This window comes from Desarmillaria tabescens (genome assembly GCF_030435595.1).
Source record: "Desarmillaria tabescens strain CCBAS 213 chromosome Unknown EV420scaffold_60, whole genome shotgun sequence".
NCBI classification, from domain to species: domain Eukaryota; kingdom Fungi; phylum Basidiomycota; class Agaricomycetes; order Agaricales; family Physalacriaceae; genus Desarmillaria; species Desarmillaria tabescens.
This window is the reverse complement of record NW_026848359.1, coordinates 59380-81222: the sequence shown is the minus strand read 5'-3', so window position 1 is coordinate 81222 and position 21843 is coordinate 59380. Positions and strand designations below refer to the sequence as shown.

Below are 21843 nucleotides of genomic sequence, written 5' to 3'. Positions count from 1 at the left end.
CAATCCCTCACTCAACATGGCTCCCAACCCCCAGTGTGCCGCGCTCGCTGCTGCAAAGGAGAGGAAAGGTACGTACTACTCCCTCATCACCTCACTTTCCACCTGCTCACCACACGAACACAGGTATCTCCTACGCCGCTATCGCCTTCGCAGATCGGCGACTCCGAGCAGCGTGTTATCGACAGTCAGTAGCTATACCCGTATCTGCTCTAATACTCGCTGACATCTAGCAGTCTGTACCGGCAAAGTCAAAGCGACCTCTACCGAATTCACCGCTATCGCGCAGGTGCTCGGCGTCTCGTCTGCCAGCGTACGTTGATTCTTCTCCTTCCCCGTTTCCATTCCCGTCTAACGGTCCATAGGCCCCACATGACGGCGCACATGCCACCTCCGGATGAGCTTGAAGTCGTATATCTCAATCTGTACCACTAGCAAATAAGAAATTGTACCATACTTGTAACTCACGAAAGATCTGTACCATCTATGAGAGATCCGCATATCGTCCTTACTACTCTGACGTCACCATCAACCAATAACCGGTGCTCCTTTTGAACTTGGATATGTACATCTAACTTGCCTCTTCCTGCCACATTAATGACCCTTCGACACATGTATCCTGACTCAACACGACTGTGGCGTTCGAATCCCAGGACTTGACACCCACGTCCGGGGCCTCTTCTACACCGTATAGGTTCCATTTCATTAATCCCGTCGACGGAAATTTTCAATCTTCTTACATGTACATGTATTACAGGCGACACCCTCATGTAGAGATATGGGTTATCTGACTCGCCAAACCCTCGTGTTTGGAGATAGGCAGGTAGGGTTGGGATATTGTGTTTTGCCTTCGGATGAAGACTAGACAGTACTATCTCTCGTACCCGCCTTGCCAATATCACAACCTCCTTAATATCCCCCTCTTCGCCAAATCTATTGGATCCTAGTCTAGCTATTCTCCCGCGCATTCCCCTCATCGCTTCCTCCCAAATCACACGTCCATCTCCCTTCCCGCGCCACAAGTCAAGGCTGTGGGAGCGCTAATGGATAGAAACATTAATGGTCATTCAAATCGATACGTATCGTATAAAATACGCAAAAAAAGAGATATGTATAATGGCTACACGAAGTTTTCGCTCCGACCGTTCTCTACCGTTTTCTTCTGCGGAAAAGTGAAAGGAAACGACAAAAAAGACATCCAAAAAACGAAGAAGATGAATGAGAGCAGCTGCTCTCGATAAGAGTTATGTAAAAAAAAAAGTAGGTAAAAAAACGAATGACTGTACGGAAAGATAAAAGTAGTCATTCGATTATTAGTGAAAACGGATGGTAATACTATGTGCAGAAGCGAACGAAGGCCAGCAACGAGGTATATGTATGTATGATCCAGGACGGGTACAAGCAAAAAAAGGAAAAACACAGCAAGAAAGAGATATACTAAAAATTGGAAGAAAGCAACGATGAGAAGAAAAAAACTAACAGCAAGTATTAGCGTAAACAGAGTCCTATGGAATGCAATGCAATGTCTGGGCTTCCAGAAGCAGATGCGTTTGGTCAATTAACTACCCTGGAGAGGGTGAGCGGAGATCCCTTAAGCGCGAGTTTGTATACCGCGTCGAAGAATACTTCAATGGATGATGAATGGGATACGCATCAAGGTCCTCTTGCGTTGGGGGGATCCAACGCTCATGCATCTCCTGCTTCTCTTCCGAGAGGGAGCGGACCATTTTTGGGGGTGAAGATTGGGATAAGCGGCGGGGTTTGGGTGGTTTGGGTGGTGCGGGGGTCTGGGACCGAGAGACGGCGGTTGGTATCGCAGAGCGAGGTAGAGCGGGCACCGGGGGTGCCGGAGTATGGGATCGTACTGAAGGCGTCTGGGATCGTACAGAGGGCGTTTGGGATCGTATCAAGGGCGTGTGAGATCGTACAGGCTGAGCAGGCGTAACAGGTCGTGAAGAGGCGCTCATGGAGGAGGACCTCATGTGAAGCGAGTTGTAGCGTGAAAGAGGGGAATTCCCAGAAGGACTGTAAGTGGTAGTGGATGATGGCGTAGGTGTCGCCGGTGGTGTCGGGGAGGCCGGGCTTTGGAAGCGTGGCGGAGATGCTGTGTACGACGAGGAAAGCGGTGATACACCTTTGAAGCGGCTGAGCTCCGTCCGCAGTTTCTCGCATTCATGCGATTTTTGGGAGTACTGTTCGCGCTAGAAGCAGCCGTCAGCACTGACGATCAGAAGCAGAAAAGAAGATGACTCACTTGTCTATAATGGGATGACAAGGAAAAGGATGAACGTCGTCAGAATGGAATACACGAGTCGAGGGTGAAAATGGCTTACCGGCGGAGCTCAGCTTCTAGCTTACCCATCGAGATCTCCATGTCGTCAAGCTTGCCTTTGAGGCTGTTTTCAGTGTGCTTTGCAGTCTTACTGGCTTCGGAATGCGCTACATGATTCATTAGAATAGCGCGTAGAAGAGCAGCACTGAGGTACAGCGAGGAAGTCTAGAGTGGCAGAATCAACTGATGAACAACAGAGAAAGGATCAGAACAACATACTTGATCTCCAGACTTGACGGCAGACGTCAACCATTCCTCCAGTTCCTTGTGGAGAGTAGAGACCTCTTCCACAGAACACTTTTTATTCGCGACCTTGGCGACTTTGTCCTCGAGTCTTCGGGCCTCCTCACGAGTTCTCGAGCAACCTATGTCGGAAAGCAAAAACCTCTCAGCCTTACGCGCCCACAAGTCGGTAGCAGAATCACTCTTGCTGGCCTCCATTGGGGGAGGAAAGCGTCGTGGCATAGTCCACCCACTCGAACTACCCGAGCTGAAATCCGTGCGTATTAAACGAATGTCGTTGGCCGTGAATTCTTCGCGACAGAAGGGACAAACAGGCTTGAGCCTTGAAGGTGTCTTCTCTGCAATAGTAGTACTGCAGCTCGCGCACAGAACATGACCTAGAAAGTCATCAGAAAATTTGCTGGCTTCTCCCCTCGGAAATATGACTCACCACAGGGAATCGAGTGGGGAAGACATTGGGGACCGTACTCCTCAGCGCAGACGTCGCACACAGAACCAGGAGCGAGAGTCAGCATCTTGTTACCGTTGACGGAGCTGTCCCCAGGAATTATTAAGTGGGAAGAGAAAAAAAAAGTTCTTTGCCCTCAACCCTAATGCGAGGTACTTATGAGAAACAGTTATGCGTTCCTAATTTGGACAGACCCTGATCTAAGAAGGTGTGCCGTAAGCATGCCGCCTTTTTGGTAAAACCCCCTGCCCAACTCGCCCCCTCTCCGTTCTGCCACGAGATCGAGAGCATTCTCTCCCAAGGCGAGCATGATGCTAGATCCTATGCTGGCTTCTTCACCCTGTTCTCGTTCGGTATATTTTAGAGAGGGGGGAGGGGGGAACCACAAGGAACGAACCGAGTCATATCCATTGTAAACTAGATATCGTGATCCAGTTCGGTGACAGAACTTTTTATTCTTGGATCCATTGTTGATTTGCAAGCGGCTTAAGTGATGGGCGCTCGGTTCGGCCTTTGTGGATCTGTCGAGTCATTCGAGGCCGTTCTTTACCGCCGATTGCATATGAATGAAAGGCCCCAACTACGATATCGATGATACCCCGCGGGCACTGGTAATGACGCCTAACGAGTCATTCTTCCAACCGCCGACTAGAAGAAATGAATTCTTCATTTTAGAAACGGGTGGAACCTTTTTCCATGTGAATTCGGCTACTGCGCAACCCGAATCGTGATGACGATGATTGATCATCAACAACCTTGATATCTATCCTTTTACCACTTGGACCCCTCTCTCGCTCTCCTCCGTCGACGTTTGAATGGCAAGGAAACCCTTCGAATTCAGTGGCGCGACTTATTATAGCTCCAAGTCCAAGTTTCATTCCCGGCACCGAACTCGCACTTTTATTCTACTCATTTACTCTCGTTTCTCTTTCCCGGGTCCACTGTCATTTGCCTACTATAATCTCCGAACATACTAGCACCTCTTTCCTGCCGGGTCTGATCGATTGCAGCTCTCCTCGATCGATTAAAGTTCACTCTTTAATGATCGTGCTCCAACTGGACACCTCCAACTTCTGACTATTCTCAAGGTGTTACTCGGAGCTGACGCTCGTACATAATATACCCTTCCTCTAGCAATCATGGGAGACTGGACTTGTTCTCAAGGATAAGCAAGTCGCCGGAAAGCTCTCTTCTCCCGAGTCCCTTCAACATGCGAGGACCACGAGGCTGCTACTTACTTATCTCTCGTGCATACGGCACGCTTCACTCCCAGACTTCTCTTATCGTTGGGATTTTTAGCTCCTACCTGGCCTTGCGTAGACCTCACACCAGCGACCAAGTAGAAACTTTGCTTCCGCGGCACCTATTGTAAATCGAGATCTCGTCCGTCGATCGTATGCTATTCCAAGTGTGGGTCCCACTGCTTCACGAGCACAAGTCCAACGCAATGTTTCTTCCAATATGTCAGGCTTTCGACGCGCCAAGACCCTCGTTTTCTTACGGGGGGACTTTCTACCTGGGCAATGGGCAGCGCCACACCGTTTTTCGTACCCTCCGTTGGACGCGTTTTTGCATACTTCGAAGAATCCACATGGTATTCTGGGACGCTGAAACGTGGAATCTGCAGTGCTTGCCCGCCACAAACCACGACTGGTGATTTTCTCTCCGCCATTGCAAAGTCGTTTTACTTCTCTCTTCTAACTGATTATCATTATAGCCAACGCGCATAGTGATGTACCCTTTTCGAGAGTGAAGATGCAGATCTGAACCTCGTCGTAAACAGGTTATGTCGCCTTTGATGGGAGCTTATGGCGGTTTGAGACTATCTCTGAGTTCCTTGCCAGTCGCAAAATCTCGGTTTCCGACAAAGTCCGATGCTTCTTATCTGATCCACAAAGTCACCATCGACTGTCAACCAGTATGCAAATGACTATAAGTAATACCACGAAGTCGCGGGATGATGATACGAATGATCAACATGCGCAAATTTTGACGTTCCGGTCAGAGTTTGCCATCGTGGATGATGAATGCATATATACAAATGATCTGCGTAATTATAATTTATATAACCTAGAGGGCAAGAGGCGCGACAAACCAAGGTGGTACAAGGAGCCAGTAATCGGACTAGCTTCTAGTTTGCAGCAGTAGATCACGTATCGTATAGGAGTTCAACAGGAATGTATTGAAACCATTAAGTAGTTCCAGGAAGTCAGGGAAAAAAACCCGAGAGTTCCCCACATGTTCAATTTTAGTTGTAATACTCCCCGCGATGGAATATTGCTACCGTTCAAGTTCCTTCGACCAGCCAAGACTGACCGAAATTGCCAGTCCATGAAAGCTCGATAGCCCCTAAATAACTCGGAGACGGACGCGGAAAGTTCAAAGTCCGCATTGCCGGTGCGAAAGATGACGTGGCCGGCAATGGCGGACTTCAAAATTTCACTGTAACGGGGCCGCTTTGCCGAGTTACACCTTTATTGCGATGTATCGGAATACTCTTATCAGAGGTCATTTTAGAAGGAAGTTCCGAATTCTCTGGATACGAATACAAAGACGATTTATTCATCGAAAATTTGCACATGTAACAACCCTACTAAATCTCGTATATCAGACTTGACGGAGCTCTGACGATTGGTAACTTTCGCTCAATAGCACTAACATTTCCTACAATAGGGCTGTTTCCCGCACCTTTATCCTGGCTACCACCAGTAGCTACTTTGTTAGATTACTCCTCGATACTTAGTGGAGTACATGAACGAGCAAATATTGTTGAGACCATCAAGCTCAAGGTTCGAGCTACATAAATTATTTACTCACAGCACGGCCTTTCTGGAGAGTACGTAGAATTTGGTTGCGCGCCACTGACGATTTTCTCCCGTCATCACAAACCCTTTCTTCTATCTTTCATCACTGTTGGATTGATTATCCATCAAGTCGCGGGATGACGGAACGTTACCTTCAACAAAGGTCCTTATAATACCTAGAAGCAGGTTTCAATGGGATTAACGTTGTATGTACAATAAAAGTATGCTAGGCCGAAACGCGCAAGAACTGTAACATGTAAATTATAACACCTCGTACAGTATCATGTAACCACAAGCGTCCACCGCAACGAATGTACACTGAGCACTCAAAACAAAGGTCCATATCCAACAGTATGTACGTCGGCTTAATACGCCCGGCCTTGCCTCTTCAGACTGTGATGCCTTACGATGTGCGGCGTTGGTGTGCCGTCATCCTTCTTGTGGCTTGAAGTACTAGCATACGACAACGCCGCCAGGGACTGCGAAGTCATCGTATGCGCCCTCGACCTGATCATCGGTCTAAAAGCGAGGAGGTTAGATTAATGCCGGCAAGTAGGAGAGAGAAAGACGGCAACGTACGTTCCGTTCCTGATCAATTCTGCCTAGTCTGGGATGTTTGCGCGTCTGTATCATGTACAGTCCGCCGCCACTGATGATGCCACAGCCATCTTCGTAGTCGGTACCTCCTAGTCTGATGCGCTCGAGGCGGGGGTTCCGGCTGACACAGAGTATAGCCTCATTCCAGAGACTCGGAAGCTGAGTGGAAAAGGTGTGCAACGATGGTGCAAGGGATAGGGCGTGTGTAATGGCGGATATGGGGCCCCTTGTTTGAGCTCCTGGTGCGCTAACCGAGTCGTCTGAGATACGGAAAGCCAGGTGGGCAGGATTGCTTGGATAGGTATATCAGTGGAACGGAGTCTTTTGGATCACAAGAAATTAAACTGACAAGATCTATCCAACCGGTGATGGCAGTGGCCAAACGGACAATGAGGCGCTTCACACCAGCGTGGGTAAGGTATAAACGGGCCGGCTTGCGAATAGTAAGATGCGTGATCGCGTCAAGAGCTTCCAGCGAGTCACAAAGGCGCTCTACTGCGGGACAGTACGCCTGTTCCGGAAACCGAGGATCGAGGGTAATGTCGAGCGCCTTTACATGCCTGCACTGTCGGAAGACCTGGTCTGCACCATCAAAGATGCCGGTGATGACAACTCTGCGGACATAACGGGAGAGCCAGGGATAGCTGTGCAAGGCGGCCAGAAGGTGAGCCGGCTGTGAAGGGCGTGTCAAATGAATGGTATGGTAGAAATGTGGAAGGGAGATTCGGTAGAAGGACTTGCAGACGAGCAGAGGGGCCAGACGGGAGCAGACTGGTCGTACGGCTGTGCTGGGTGGATGGACTGGGGCCCACGCTGGGGAGGACACGGCTGGCGTGGGCGGGGCTACGACGCAGTACGCGAGGATACGTTCAACCAGTTCCTCTGGGAACGAGTCTAACGAAGTAATAGTGGTGGCCATGTTAGAACTAGTCTGTGTGGGTCCAAGACGAGCAGCAAAGATGGTGGAAGAAGAGCAGAAAAAGGAGGACCTTGAAAACAGCCGGCCCCTCTACCGTGACAGCGTATCCGTCCAGGTTATATATAATAAAGCTGTCGGGTAGCAACAACCGGGAGAGTGGCCCAAATTCGAAGTACGATTCCGTAAAGTCGTCAATTATTCGTGGCAGGAGTGGATGAAAGGCGGGGAAGGAAGCTCGAGGAACCGATGTCCTGGTCGGTTTCCAAAAGGGGTAAATACACATTCGATTTCGAGGATGGCGTGATCGGCATCGGCTGCCTTGATCTCCGAAGTCTCAGTACCCTTCACGACGCGGCGGCGTTTGCTCTATGCGATGATATGCCGGTGTGCCTTGTGGTGCTCTTTAGTTGCCTGCAGACCAACTCTAGGCTCAAAGCTTGTGTACTACCCTTAGCATATTCGAACGTTTTCGTTTCCGAGGCTTTACCAGTTTTCTGTTCAATAAACTTAACGTAGATTGACACACAATATATCCCATATCGTCAGCTGCGTGCTCGGAGGTCGAGAGCCTAAACGGCTGCCCTGTAACGGAATAACTCTTCACGGCCGCCCAACGCGGATTCAAGCGCTTATCTTTTTGCCTTTCTCTGTCCTTGAATGGCAGTACACTGGCAGGCTCTATGGTCTAACTCTTCTAATGATATCCACCCATTCAACCAGGACCAACCACATTTTTCCGGTCAAAGCTGATCCTAAACCACCGTGGAATGGTCTTATCTGTCTCCCACCTAGAAAATTCGTTCACCCCTTCCATTATAGTCCAGAAAAACATGCGGCCTGTCCATGACAGAATCTGTTCTATACACTGCTTCTAGCGTCGATCACTGCACGCTCCCTCACCCCCCAAGTCCTTTCCTGTGTGGAGCTCAGGCATCCGACATGTCGTAAAAGATCGAAATGAAAATGCTCGGCTTCATATGTATCGGGTGCAGAAGACATCGCGGCTGCACTACCTATATACACTAGTTCCACCCTATCCCGACTATGGAATATTCGGTTCGTAGTCTGTAAGAAAAAAACGGAGGGAGAAAAAAAAAGGAAAGGCAACGAATTAGATCCTGACTTTACATTAACGACACGGATTGGCCACCCACCCAAGGGTCCAACGAGCGTAACAAGGACAAAGGCCCGTATCTCGAAATGTCATTGTCCATTTAAACCCTTATTCTTCGCACCCATCTTCGACCCCAGGCAACACCTGGGGCCTGTACATCTGAAGTGGCGTAGACCATCACCTCCACTGTCAATCACAGCACACCAGGGACGCAATAAAAACCCTGAAGTTACTGGAGCAGGAAATAAAGTTTTAAAGGCAAAGCACAAGAGCAAAAAGCATGTCCGCAGCGGAACTCTGGCGGACAGCTACCGAGTCTGGGAAGTAATCATAGTGATTTCTATCAGCTATAGAACAACTCGGAGAATACTTCGATGGAAAGGTTTTGCCTGCCAGTGATTCGAAACATTCGAGTGATGTGGGTCTGGTCGTGGATTTGCCGCCGTGTACACTCTTAATGAAACAGGCGTCTGTCTGATCGTTGATTCGTTGCAATACCGTAAGAATGACTTTACCCTATGGTCGCCAAACTCTGGGATCCGTGTTCTGTGGGAGGACTGTCCACATGGTGAAGCGAGCCGTGTTATACCCACAATGGCCTGGGCGTACATTCGTCGTTGCATCGGGGAGCCCTCCTTAAATGCCGGGGGGAGCAGTAGGGTAGTACATATACCAAACTGAGAGACCCTGCCCTATCATGTTCGTCCAGCATTGTCGTAAGATGGTAGCGCACCGAGAATGGATGCCCGAAGTGCACGTTCTCTTGAGCAAGGAATGTGCACAAGGAGCGACGGCGTAGAAGGGGAGAAAATACCGTCAAGATGCAGTGCTTCCATAAGGATGAATGAGAAGGGTGTTTATGTGATTCTAACGTCGGGATGTGCAAAGAAAGAGATGAGGGAATAGATTGAAGGAAAACGTCCTTCATACGCTGCCAGAGCCATACATATGAGAGACGGATGTCGGTTATACTAGCCTAGTAGGAGGAGGATACGAGTGGATTCGCCGTAACGGGTCACCGTAAGTACATAGACGTCACCACGAGCTTGTTTGTCGCTACGCGGAGGAACATAACTTTTACGTGTGGTCCGCGCTGGAAGGAGTTCGCACTCATTGTCCAAAATTCTTTACGTTCAGCGCTCAAGACCCACCATACCAACCACCAAAAGAAAAGTCGACCGGGGGAGGGAGGAAAACTGTTGCCCTCTATACCCGCACGTGGCCGCGGTATATCGTATACCACCACCGTCTTGGCTGCTGGTACAGGTACCAAGCCAAGTATCTGTACCTAACTTGATTAGCGGGCACTTGCAAAACGTTTAGCAGACCGGAATGTTACGAGCTGTGTGACAGATTGAAGGCCCTAGATTGATGGAACGTTGTACTCGTTGCCTCCTCTGTCGAAGTGGAGTAGCCATAAAAATGATACCAGATCACATCCCTATCCCGTTGAGGGTTATTTGGATAATAATGGTGTACAACTGTTGAGGGACATGTAATTCATGGACCAAACAACAAACAACCACTTTCCTCTCCCCCAACCCTTCGATTCGAACCTGATAATCTATTAACCGCTCCCGTAAAGAGCGTCTTTCTGGGATTGTCCGTCCTGTATGTTAGGTCTTGGCTGAAGTTGCCTGGACGATATCAGACTTTGCGAAACCGAGCTCGATGTCAGCATACCTCAAGGCAGTCCTACGAACCCTTTGTATAGGTGTCCTCCGGATCATTCTCTGGAGATGCATATCTCACATATCGAACAGCACATAGCTTCTCGACTGTGTCATCCTTAGAGCCTAACATGATGAGAATGGAGAAACATCAAAATGAAATTGAAGACATACCGTTTCGGAAGATGTTTATATGTATCAAAAGCCAATGGATTTCCCTTATAAATTGAAGACGTAGTTTGGTATCTGACCTTCCCGCGCGCGATCAAAGCCCGAGGAGGCCACAGTAGAAACGCGTTGATTCAGATACTTAGTACCAATCATCATTCCTCCGGTTACTAAGTTGAAGTAACCGGATCCTGTTAGCCCATTAGTGTAGTATGATATGCACCGCGCGCGCGCACATGCCCGTCTCATCATAGATACTAGCAGCACGACAGCTATCTGGCAGCTATTCGAGGCCGATGGTGATACACCGAGAACCCTGAAAGCTACAATGACATCCTTACATCAGGAGCAGCGCTAAGGTCCTCCGTGAGAGCCAGGTCCTCGCGTACTCAAAGGAGAATACCACCCGGAACCGAAGATACCGGCGGACGGTAGACATAGGCATTCCGCAAGAATGAAAGAGTCGATAAGCCGAAAGATAATACAGGTGGATATAGAATTCCAGTGATAACATAAGAGATAACAGATAGCCGGTATGATCTAGGTGTTCGCCTTGCGCGCGCAACGTAAGCTGGCGCCACAAAACTGCGCCAATATGATCCACAGCAAGACCTGTGCATTGTTAGCCAATCAACTATCTTTCAAACAAAGGAACGCACCAGCCCCGACAAGATACCAAGTCCCTAGGACCTTCTTATTCTTCCACCACATTTGCCTCCGTACATTCCTCGCTCCACGTCTGAACGCAGTCGCTTGCCCAGCCATGGCGTCAGTCTTGTCGACAAGAAGCTCGATTCGTTCTCCCCTGCTTAGGATCTGCTCGACGTTCTGCACCATGATATCCTTGACCTGGTTGAGCTCTGTTTGAGCTCGGGTAAGTTCGTCGGACGGGGGCGCAGTGTTGTAAGTGTGCATGAGCGATGATATGATAGGTCCAAACGTGCCCTGGAGGCCATAGGCGGGCATGTCATCAGAAGACGAGGACGAGGGCGCTGAGGTGAACTAGAAATAATGTTGGTGTTTTTGAGGGGATAAGGAGTAGTTTATGGATGTACCTTCCGTTGCAATTCGGCTAAGAATGCAAAAGGCATCCTCCTGCCAGTCCTCGGTTCAGTACTGCAGTGATATGGAGACATTGACAATCACCGTACCTTCCAGCAGAGTCGTCGGCCATGACCAGGTATGTGAATCCTCCTTCGGAGACATAATGGAAGAGGTATTGTTCCCATACGTAGGTGAGTTTACTAGGTAGTTTCCTTCGTCAGAACAGCGGTACTCGAAGATGATTGGGCCTAACCTGTTGTTTGGTGGAATCTTTGACAGTATGGTTTGCGTGGCTACTCAACACGTTAGATATAGACAACATTACAACTTGAAGTCCTTCCTTGCTGACCTTGAGAGAAATCCCGTTTCCCTGCTTTGTGTTCAGCAAGGATTGTTGAGCCCTGCGCCACGAGAGCATGTATCTGTTACAAAGGTCGTAGATGAGACAAAATTCGTTTTCATGCAGTATAGCTCGCACCAGCGACATTGCTTCGTGTGGGTGATAGTTGGTAGTGGCAAAGCTGCGCTGCGGTCTGTTCGGATGACGTCATCAACTTGTTTGGAAATATTATCCCACGGAACATGTAACCGCAACTTGGAAATCATCGACTCTTCGCAGTCCTTGTAAATTGATGGTGCCAGCCACACATATACGCTAAAGTCTGTGTTTCTTCTGCTTAAAACCCAGCTGGATTGTTGACAATTAGCGTAGCTCCTTTTATCCTTGATCAAATCGTCCAAAGATTGTCCGGATGATTGTCATTGACAAGTACCCGAATCGTTTGTTCGACTCTGATTTCGCACCAGGTAATTCCGTGTTTTCCCAGCTTGATGTCAGGTGAGGATGAATCTATGCACTCGGAGTACATGCCAAGCAAGTCCGTTCTATAATGCCTTTGTATGAAATACTTGTATGCACTAAGGATGTGTGCTTTTTCGTGACAGCCTTTGGCCAATTTATGTTTCTCTTCTAACAATTTCAAAACTATGTTTATTGTGGCTAAAGTAAAGCAATGACTGTCAATCATACTAGTTTCTGCATTTTTTGCCCCTTGCAACATGACTCAAGTGCTAACCTGCACTCAAAATATATCTGCGCATTCTTGGATTCCACCCCTGTCATGGATGAGCTTCCAGGCTCTGTACATAATTACATTACAGGTTGCACTTGCTGTTTCAAAATATACATTCCAAAAAAAAGGAGAAAATTGTATTATAATCGGGCCAGAGGCACTTGGGGCTGTCCAGGCAGGGATGCATTTTCACGATGAGATTGGTGCTTGTGGAACGGAATGATGAGGTCGTCTGCTGGTACAACATATAAGAAAAGGCGGCAAGGAAATTGGTGTATACTGCCTACCTCATCCATGAATAGACCATGTTCTCCTTCTCTGAATCTGAATCTGGTCTAGATAGATGCTCATTTGCTTGAATTTGAGTCTAAGTCCTCACAATTGAAACAGCTCTGCTATGTGGCACTCAAGCCGGCATAATTTGGTGACATATGGTAAGATTGTTTCCATTGATGTGATTTTGGCCAAGTCGTCAAGCAGGAGCTTGATAAGATGCGTCAGACAGTCTTCAAAAGACAGCTTATTTGCAGATTCAAGAGCATCAGGACTGAAAGCGAAGTCCTCGGAAGCGACATCAGGAGATGGTGATTCATCTTCAGTTGAGACTGTTTTCAGGCATAAAGAAAGGATGAATTTATGGGCAGAATAGTAATTGCGTTCGTAAACTGCGACATACGGATGTACCTGGATCTCCCACTCGCGACGTTTCACAGCATTCAGTTCAATTACATCCATGTCATGGGAATCACGATTTTCTACGGCCTCTGTTCGCCCTTGCATCGTGATAGGCTGGCGTACTCATTGAAATTTAAACAAGCTCCGGAAAGAATAAAATTCAATACCAAGGTAACAGCTGCGTGCCAATATCCCTCGTACGGTCCCGCAGGACGCATTTGATTCCGCAGGTAACAAGGAGTTAAAGAACAAAGAATCTTCCTAAGTTCCTACATCACAATGATACCGTGATGCGTGTCTTCCGTGTGATGTAGTCAAGATGTACTTGGTCGGAGGATACCACGTTCCCGTACGTTCGCCTAATGAGATATGTTGCGTGAGGTTGTGTCATCAAAACATCTGAATATCAGCATCATCAACATCATTACTTATTGCCACTTCCCTGTTTCATTCGTGGGTTGTGAATGGGAATTCAAACTTTGGATCGATTCTACTGTGATTCTTAGCACTTCCCCTCCATTCCCCAGGCCCCTCCCCTCCCAAAACTTAAGAATGCTTCTCTGTTGGCAACAGGAGAGTAACGCGCTTGAGCGCCAACTTTGCGCTACCGCCGACGAAACTTTAAATAACTTCAGGGAAAACGTTTTGACAGCATTTGATATGCCTCGTGACTGCGTGATCTTTCAACCCCTGTGTGACACTTGTCACGGTCAAGGCAGGTTTCTGTTTTTCCATCATCCGCCTTTCCGCCTTTTCTCTTTCCGCTCGCGGCGCAGTCCCCTACGTCCTGGTACGGCCCAGTACTACCACCTTCTTTCAAGATATCGACGCTCTCTTCAATACAACAAAATCCTATCTTTTTTCTCGACGATCTAATATCAATATCATGTCTCATCATCAATTCGAACGGCGCGAATGGCGGAAAATCCACGTAAATCGGCAGGCAATGGGCGGGAACTTAGCGTCTACGACGTCGGGGACAGCTGGTATGTTTTTCTTTTATTTAATTGTAGCTGGTATTCATATGTTCGCTAGCTGCAACTTCTGAGGCGACTTCGACTCCGACTTCCACGACCTTGGAAATCACCACAACCAGCTCATCTACCTCGACGACCCCTACTTCCACCTTGACGTCGACGTCGACGACTCCTTCCACGACGTCGACTACGTCGAGCACTTCGACCACCTCATCTACCTCGGCCACCTCTACTACTTCAAGCAGTAGCACTACGTCGGCCACTAGCGCTTCTACAGCAAGTAACACCAGTTCAATCACGACTGCTACCGTCCGTGTATTTTCATTCGATTTGGATCGATTCTAATCTGTGTGATAGACGGCTGTGACCAACTACAATCCCACGACCACTTCTAGCCATTCTTCAGTTCTCACGACTGAGACAGTAACCAAGTCCACCCATGTGTCTTCGTCTTCGTTGGCGAGTGCCAGTGCGAGTGCCAGCTCTACGGCCAGCGCTGACACCGGTATGAGCACAGGCACTATCATCGGTATTGGTATTGGCTGTTTAGTCGGTATTGCCTTTGTTGTAATTGTCATTGGATTTCTCATTGTAAGTCCCCCCCCTTCTTCTCATCAGTCTTCTCATTCACATTGTATTAGCGCCGCTGGCGTCGCCACAGAGAGGACAAGGATGTATTTGATGCATCCCAGTTCCGTAGCTCGGCTGTACTCCTGGATGACGATATCTCAATGTCAGGGGATTCCGGCCGTGGTGGCTCAGGATGGAACAGTCATCTGAGGCCTCCAACCATGATTGAGCGTCACGTCAATAACAGCCCCGCTTCGTTCACTCAGCCTCAGTATGGATATGGTCCGCAGCAGCCGACTTCGCCCACCTCTTTCTCTCCAGGTCAGATCGTGGGACCTGGGCCTTTCAATGAAATGGACATTCCCTCCGGTGGCTTCGATAACGATCCTTTCGCGGCGGCTGCGTATAGCAGGGATCTATCTGTGATCAGCCATGATGCCTACTTGACCAGGCAACCTTCTCAGATGGCCAACGAGGTGCAGCTCAATAGGGAGCCCTCCCAGGTATATCACGCTGATCCATTCCAGCAGCAGCAGGAAGCGCAGTACGTAGACTTGAACAGGGTTCCGTCTGTTGGAAGCGCCGATGCCGTTGGTGTTGCTGTCACCACACCCACTCAGGAGGTTTCTCACGATTCCTCCATGACACAACCTGCTGTCGTGTCTTCCATCCCTTCGTCAGGAGATCCGAAGCCCACTGTTACGTCTCCTCTCACCTCCCAGGCTGCTTCGGCTCCCGCGCAGTCCAATCCTATTGCCAATGACCCTGCCGTAGCCTCCCGGAACCCCGCCCCTGTAAGTTCCAAGAGGCCCGACACCGTCTACACGGTGTATGACCCCGAGGATGCGTACGGCGGCATGTAAGCGTATAGCTGTACCTCTTTATTTAATAATCCACACTCTGTCTTCTCTTCATTCAAGTCCTTTTACCTTTGATTACGATTTCAGATGCTGGTACATTTACGATGGAATATTTATTATACGTCTTGTTTCGGGGCATGTTGTCCGTGTTGTATATATTCATCGTAAGGTATCTTATTATGTTACTTGATACCCATTTTCTGGTTTTATGCGGCAGTAGCTTAAGCAATATATTGTGTGGGTGAAATATAGTTCCATCTGATGAATATCATCGCCTACTTAACGAGTAAATTTGTTTTTTGTTGGATTGATACCTCACGAAGGATATGCGCTTTGCGGATGACGTGCCACAGAGAGCTGTTAACTATATTTCAGATCAATATGGGTATCTTTGAACTCGCAGATAGGTCGTCTCTTTCCTTTGACGATCGCATTATCTCTTTTGTTGATACCGATTTCGATTCCGAGTTGCATAGAGCGAGGTGAATGCACTCTGGATTGGGAATTTGTTCGGCTCGTATGCCGAACGAGGGAGGGTACCATCGAATAGTACTTTGTGATGTCTGTTAGGGGAACAATAGGGAAACAATCTTTCACTGTTCTACGCGTTCGGAGTCGAGGAGCCGGGCTCATTGTGTGTAGTCCCACACTTCTCTACCTACATCTGGTGTACCCGAGTGCCAGCATTGCGCCGTGCAGCGATGATAATTATCCAGTTTGACGAAACTAAGAGCATTGATCCGTTACAGTACCTTTATAACAAGTGACCACCCCAAATTCAGCTCCCTGTTAGTTTACTGGCGAAGCGTGCTAAATATGTTTCGGAAGCTGGGTTCGATTCCCAGTCAGGGAGATCGCAGTGGGTTGGTCCGTATGGTACTGGCGGGCTAACCCACAGCGACAATTTCGACTTTGCTCCTGAAAGTAAGTATCTAATAAAGCAGCTTGCAAGTTGCCAGGCTACTGAAACCTCTCCAACAAGCGAAGTTAAGGCTATACTCCTCTTCTACTAGTACGCTACAGCTTTTAGGGTCAGAGGCCTGTCTAGCCGGTGCAATTAGTATGAACATGTCGCTATAAATTGTAATAGCAAAATACATCTATTACTCGATCTCCTACTCGCAGCATTGGGATAGAACGCTACTTCTCCACACCACATCAAGGTTTTCATTATTCTGGAGGAGTAACAAGTAAATATCTCGCTCTTTGGAAACTGCGACATGTTTGAAACATTCTGAGATAGCGTCGCTGTCTTCTGATTCTGGTTCCCTGTATCCTCTATGCTAGCCACAAATCTCTTAGCTGGCACCTGCTTAACACTTGGGGCCCACACTCCTCTACCTGCATCTGGTGTGCCCAAGTGCCAGCATTGTGCCGTGCACACTGCAGCGACGATAATTATCCCACAAGTTTCAGAGTTCGACTAAACCGAGAGCACTGATCCATTACGGTACCTGTATAGCAAGTGACCACCTCAGATATTCAGCTCCTTGTTAGTCTACTGGCGAAGCGTGTATGATATGCTTCAAAAGCTGGGTTCGAATCCCGGTCGGGGAGATCGCGGTGCGTTCATCCGTACGAGCGTTATGGGGTGCGCACCGCGACTTTTTTTTGGATTTGTTCCTGAGAGTAAGTATCTATTAAAGCACTGAGACAGTGAGCAGCTTGCGAGGCTGATGATGATGATGATGCTCTGAATTGGTAACCCGCAACACGCCACGTAATGGGCAAAGACGTGGGGGTATAGTCCTACTGCTACGTACGTCTATACCGCTACTTGTTGTAATGCTAATCTACTGTTCGACTCTATGGGATGTGTAACTATCGGGTAAAATTCTATGTGGTTGTTTTCGGTCTCGTTGGGTGTTTCTCTGTGAGAGTGTTTTCTACCTACAGAAAGGAGAAAAGAATAAATAATGGGAGGGGGGGGTCAGACCTGTCCCAGGCCTAGGTGGTGTGTGTCGCTTCTATCCATCTTCATCTTCTTGTTCACGCGGCTCTGGTTCTTCTTCCCACAGCGGCATTCCCACTTCTCGCCTCGGGTTCCCGGTCTTTGTGAAGGCTCCCGACTCTGCCAGGAACCTCGTTACTGCTTCGATGCCCTCCGTTGTGCCCAAGAGGTCACACATGATCAGGTTTTGTGATCCTTCACGTAGGATGTGTCGATGGTCGCCATATCTCGGGCATGTTCATATGATATGTTCTCGCGTTTGTAAGCGTTCACCGCATTCACAGTCAGTTGCTTCTGGAATGTTGAAGATTTCGTAGTACTCACCTATATGCGCATGTCCAGTTCTGCACTGCATCAGTCTCCCAAACACCTCACGCGGTGTCTCCTTGAACCTCTGTGTCGGTCTGAGTTTTGGTTTCAGCCGGTTTGCAAGTCCAAAGCGCCCAGTGCAGCTTGCGAGGCAACTAAACCTCTCCAGTGAAGTTACCAGTAACTGACCGGCCCGAATCTCCGGTGCATCAAAACCTTGGATTTCGTACGCAACCTCACGATATCAGAAACTGTGGACTAAAGCCCTCGATAGAAGCCATTTTGGCTTGAGAGGGGTGAAATATCATCTGAGCTTACAAACACAACCAAGATGTGCGAAACTAAACCTGTAATGCAACTATACTCCTCTTCTACTAGTACGCTGCAGTTTTTAGGGCCAGGGGCTTGTCTACTAGGTACAATGGTATGGATGAGTCGCTATGAATTGTAACAGCAATCTATAAATCTATTAGTCAATATCCTACATGCAGCATTGGAGCGGGCCATTAATTCCCCGCACTACATCAAGATTTTCATTACTCTAGAGGAGTAGCTAGTAAATATCTGAGCCCTCTAGGAACTGCGACATGTTTGGGACAACTTGAAATAGCGGCGTTTGTCGTCCTCGTCAATGTCTTCTGCTTTTGGTTCCCTGCATCCTCTGTGCTAGCTACAAATCTCTTGGTCTGTACCTGCTTAGCATTTGAGTCGTCAAGCCGTCAGAATTAGCTTGCCAATACAATGCGTTAGAGTCCACCACCTTGCGCCTGAGTATTTACAACACCTACCCATCATGCCTTCATTTGGTTCCTATAATGGCCAAACATTGATCCTCAGACCATCCCGCTAGAGTATCACCCGTTTCAAAGAGATAGTCCGGTTGTTATTTCGCTCAAAGTCTGGTGCACGTGGTAGTGTAGAAAGTGCCATGAGGTGTGATACTTGCAGCACGTCTGCCTTTACAAGATGCAGAATTATTTCCAAGGGTCAAAGATAACCTTTCCAACTTCTCCCTTTTCGAAAGCTCGATACATTTCCGGGGCTTCATCAAATCCGGCAATTCTGTCGACTAGGTTACTAGGATCACCGACACCTCCAAACACGTCTTGTCGCTTCGCTGTGAAACGTTTGTGAGTGTGACAATCACGGCAATGCCATAGATTCTCACCCAACAACTCGAACGCAGGAGGGAACATGGTGCGCGCAGGACATCTTCCGAACTCGAGGGATACATTCTTGTTATACAGCTGTCGTCCTGTGAATGGAACTTGGTTTGCTCCATGAACTCCTACAGATATGATAACACCGAAGTCTCGAACGAGATCATAGGCAAGGCTCAGCGCGCTATTATTACCGACCACCTGAGTACGATATGTTAGCTTTGAGCATCACAAGACGACTTCAACCCACCTCGAGCACAGCCGTACATCCTACACCTGAAGTCCAAGCCTGAACCTTGGTTTTGGCATCCTCGATCGACGCAACGATAAATTCTCCCGAGCCTCTTCCATCCGGAGAGATCTTTGAGTAAACAGCTTGCATCTTCTCTCTCCTGCTCTCAATGGGATCGATCGCGACAACGCGGAAAGGGTACTGTCCAGCGGAAAGCAAGTCAAGCAGACTGACTGCTGCACATATCCCCACGGGACCTAATCCCACAATCGCAAATGTGAGGGTCCTATCCTCTTGTACCAGGGCGTCTTGCTTGGAAGGGAGATCTTTCAACGGGAAGAAATTCAACGGACATGGCCTTCCTGTGAGTGCCGTCAGGACCTTTGGATGGCTCAAAGCCTGCATGGCAGCGAATACTCCAGTTGGTAGGATATCAGCGAGAAGGACAAGCGAACTCTCAGATATCTTGTCGAGGGCTGCGGTGGCAGTCTTATCGGATAGAGAGGTAGACCATGAACTGGTATCACTGAGGTTGTAGAGCGTTCCCCCGGCCTTTGGGACGCGTACATATTGTGCTTGGCCTCCTTCGAGTGCCGGGGAACCAAAGAGGGCGCCGTGAGGGCATCGACAAGTGTATCCCAGCCGACAAACACTTGGAGAGGTATATCGTTGGTCAAAGCTTCGAATGTAAAATTTATCGAACTGACCTGCATTCACCGCAGCTTACGGTGAAAGGAGAGACGACCTTGTCACCCACTTTCAAGTTCGAGTATAGGTCTGGGCGCCCTTGGGCTTGTCCTCCATAGCTCAAGCCGAGTTTCACCACTTCGCCGATGAACTCGTGTCCACAGATATGGCTGTTCGTGTTAGAGGCGAGCTTTTGCTGTGCTATTCTTCCTACTCACACTTTGTTAATGCCCGCATGTCCTCGATAGATGTGTAGATCGCTCCCTGATCACAATCATTGATCGGCTGTCCGATATGAAAGAAGCGGGCGGCGTACCACAGAGAGCTGCCAACTATATCCCCAATCAGTACGGGCATCTTGGATTCGAGGCTGCAAGTAGACGGTCTCACCTTTACTTTCACGATCGCATCATCTGGTTCGTTGATTCTATAGATACCAACTTCAGCTCGTACAAAGAAAGACTTGAATCAGATAAACGTACTCTGGAACGGGAACTTGTTCAACCCGTATATCGAACGAGGGAGGGTACCATCGGACGGCGCTTTGTGTTGGTGAGGTCATGGTAGTTTGGATCAACTTTGATTTCCAATTCAATCTCCTAGCACCATGGGTCCTGAAATGAGCTGCGGAACAGAACATCCATATCCTCATTTGGTGTAGTCTTGCTACTGACTTCCTTTGTAACCTTTATTAGAATATGTCCATTGACAAAGGGGCCGATTCAACGGGGTGAGCATTTCAAAGTTCTTCAGACGGGCTCGAGGGCAAACATTTATACGAACCCCATTAAAATGTCGGGCACTAATTGGAAGGTTTGGGATTGAACGATACGTTGAACAAGTAAAAGTCTGGGTTATAGTAAGAATCAAAGCTCAGGGCGGAACAGTCCGGTGGCGCACTTCCTATTACATCACCATGTTCCTTGTTCACGGGTCGCGGTCAGCTGCATTTTGAACTTTCCTTCGAGCTTACTTTCAGCTGAGCGCGGATATCCGACCCGTCTCATGCGCTTTCGATAGCGATAAAACTTGCTAGAGGCAATATTGAAGACTGCGATTTTTTTGTCTTTGCTTGACTCCTTGTCTCCATCACAGGTCGTATTGCCAACCATCTGTCTTCACCTTTCTTCTGAGACGTGACACGTCAAGCATACTCCTCGAATCTGTCGCTGTACTCCGACCAAAACTGGCTTCATCTCTATAATCTACTGTCGACATACAATGTCTGGGTAAATGAATAGCGGCTGTTGCTCAGTTGGTTTAATCGTTCACGAGAAACTTGAAGGATGTTTGGGATGTTTCTGCTTATTGACACAGAGAAAGTTTGCTGCAGTTCAACTCACTACGCGGTTCCCTGTAGATGCTGGCAACATCCCTCTATTCGCTTGCAGTCGCAGATGAATTTACATAAGCGAATCCACGGCGATATGGACCCCCGACATCAGCTATACTCGCTCTCTATTAGTGTATCGGGGAAGCGTGCTACTACGGTCGCTGCAGGATGGGTTCGAATCCCAGCCAGAGAGATCGCAGCATGGACCTTCCCGAATGCGGGAGGGTGTATGTTGCGCGATTTTTTTTACTTAGTCATCTTGGTACTTGGAAATTGAAGCATGAAGAATTCTTCATCCAACGTTAGGTAGTACTCTTTATACAGGTCTCCTCGTCCGATATTCGTTAATATGTCTGCCGTTCATAGAGAATTGCGTCTGCTTCAGGTTCAGAAGTTTCAAGATGTACACTGCGACTCAGAAGTCGTCTATCTGGTGCAAATCATTAAAACATTTCACCGTTCATTCACTTGTTCCTAATCACAAACTTCAGCTTGAACATTCAGCTTTTAGGGTTACACCAGAATCAGCGGCCTGTCTTGTTTCGGTTAATCGCGGCTATCAAAACCATGCCTTCCAGGTTCCTCCCTCCCTGACAAAGTTCATCTTTGAATAGATCTGGTGCAGATACTTCTTTGTGTATACTGCATCGTCTCAGCCCTCGAACAATCTGAAGCATGTT

At 48.3% G+C, this 21843-nt stretch overlaps 5 protein-coding genes across 5 annotated transcripts; 1 reads left to right on the top strand and 4 right to left on the bottom strand.

Moving 5' to 3' along the window:
* Window positions 1-1266: 1266 nt before the first annotated feature.
* Window positions 1267-3190, bottom strand: EV420DRAFT_1065316 (uncharacterized protein). Its single transcript, XM_060465605.1, has 5 exons — window positions 3003-3190; window positions 2549-2949; window positions 2331-2494; window positions 2252-2255; window positions 1267-2198 (listed from the first exon to the last, which is right to left on the bottom strand). Exons 1-5 carry the CDS (start codon window positions 3085-3087, stop codon window positions 1560-1562), a joined length of 1293 nt encoding a protein of 430 aa, XP_060324579.1. The 5' UTR covers window positions 3088-3190; the 3' UTR covers window positions 1267-1559.
* A 2715-nt stretch (window positions 3191-5905) lies between these two features.
* Window positions 5906-7613, bottom strand: EV420DRAFT_1576915 (uncharacterized protein). Its single transcript, XM_060474514.1, has 4 exons — window positions 6771-7613; window positions 6738-6742; window positions 6462-6713; window positions 5906-6343 (listed from the first exon to the last, which is right to left on the bottom strand). The coding sequence occupies exons 1-4, from the start codon at window positions 7338-7340 to the stop codon at window positions 6190-6192; spliced, it is 981 nt and encodes a 326-aa protein (XP_060324578.1). The 5' UTR covers window positions 7341-7613; the 3' UTR covers window positions 5906-6189.
* Window positions 7614-10832: 3219 nt separating this feature from the next.
* EV420DRAFT_1622912 (VAMP/synaptobrevin-like protein) lies at window positions 10833-11823 on the bottom strand (the record flags this gene model as incomplete). Its single annotated transcript, XM_060475874.1, has 7 exons — window positions 10833-10904; window positions 10962-11294; window positions 11348-11387; window positions 11444-11536; window positions 11590-11629; window positions 11686-11758; window positions 11815-11823. The coding sequence occupies 7 exons, from the start codon at window positions 11821-11823 to the stop codon at window positions 10833-10835; spliced, it is 660 nt and encodes a 219-aa protein (XP_060324577.1).
* A 1973-nt stretch (window positions 11824-13796) lies between these two features.
* On the top strand, window positions 13797-15877 carry EV420DRAFT_1576909 (uncharacterized protein). Its single transcript, XM_060474513.1, has 4 exons — window positions 13797-14070; window positions 14135-14370; window positions 14419-14652; window positions 14703-15877. The coding sequence occupies exons 1-4, from the start codon at window positions 13971-13973 to the stop codon at window positions 15492-15494; spliced, it is 1362 nt and encodes a 453-aa protein (XP_060324576.1). The 5' UTR covers window positions 13797-13970; the 3' UTR covers window positions 15495-15877.
* A 2848-nt stretch (window positions 15878-18725) lies between these two features.
* Window positions 18726-20392, bottom strand: EV420DRAFT_1278064 (alcohol dehydrogenase; the record flags this gene model as incomplete). The annotated part of the gene is made up of 8 exons (XM_060468061.1): window positions 18726-18868; window positions 18920-19112; window positions 19162-19795; window positions 19851-20000; window positions 20049-20094; window positions 20147-20162; window positions 20221-20257; window positions 20313-20392. 8 exons carry the CDS (start codon window positions 20390-20392, stop codon window positions 18726-18728), a joined length of 1299 nt encoding a protein of 432 aa, XP_060324575.1.
* Between the last annotated feature and the right edge of the window lie 1451 nt (window positions 20393-21843).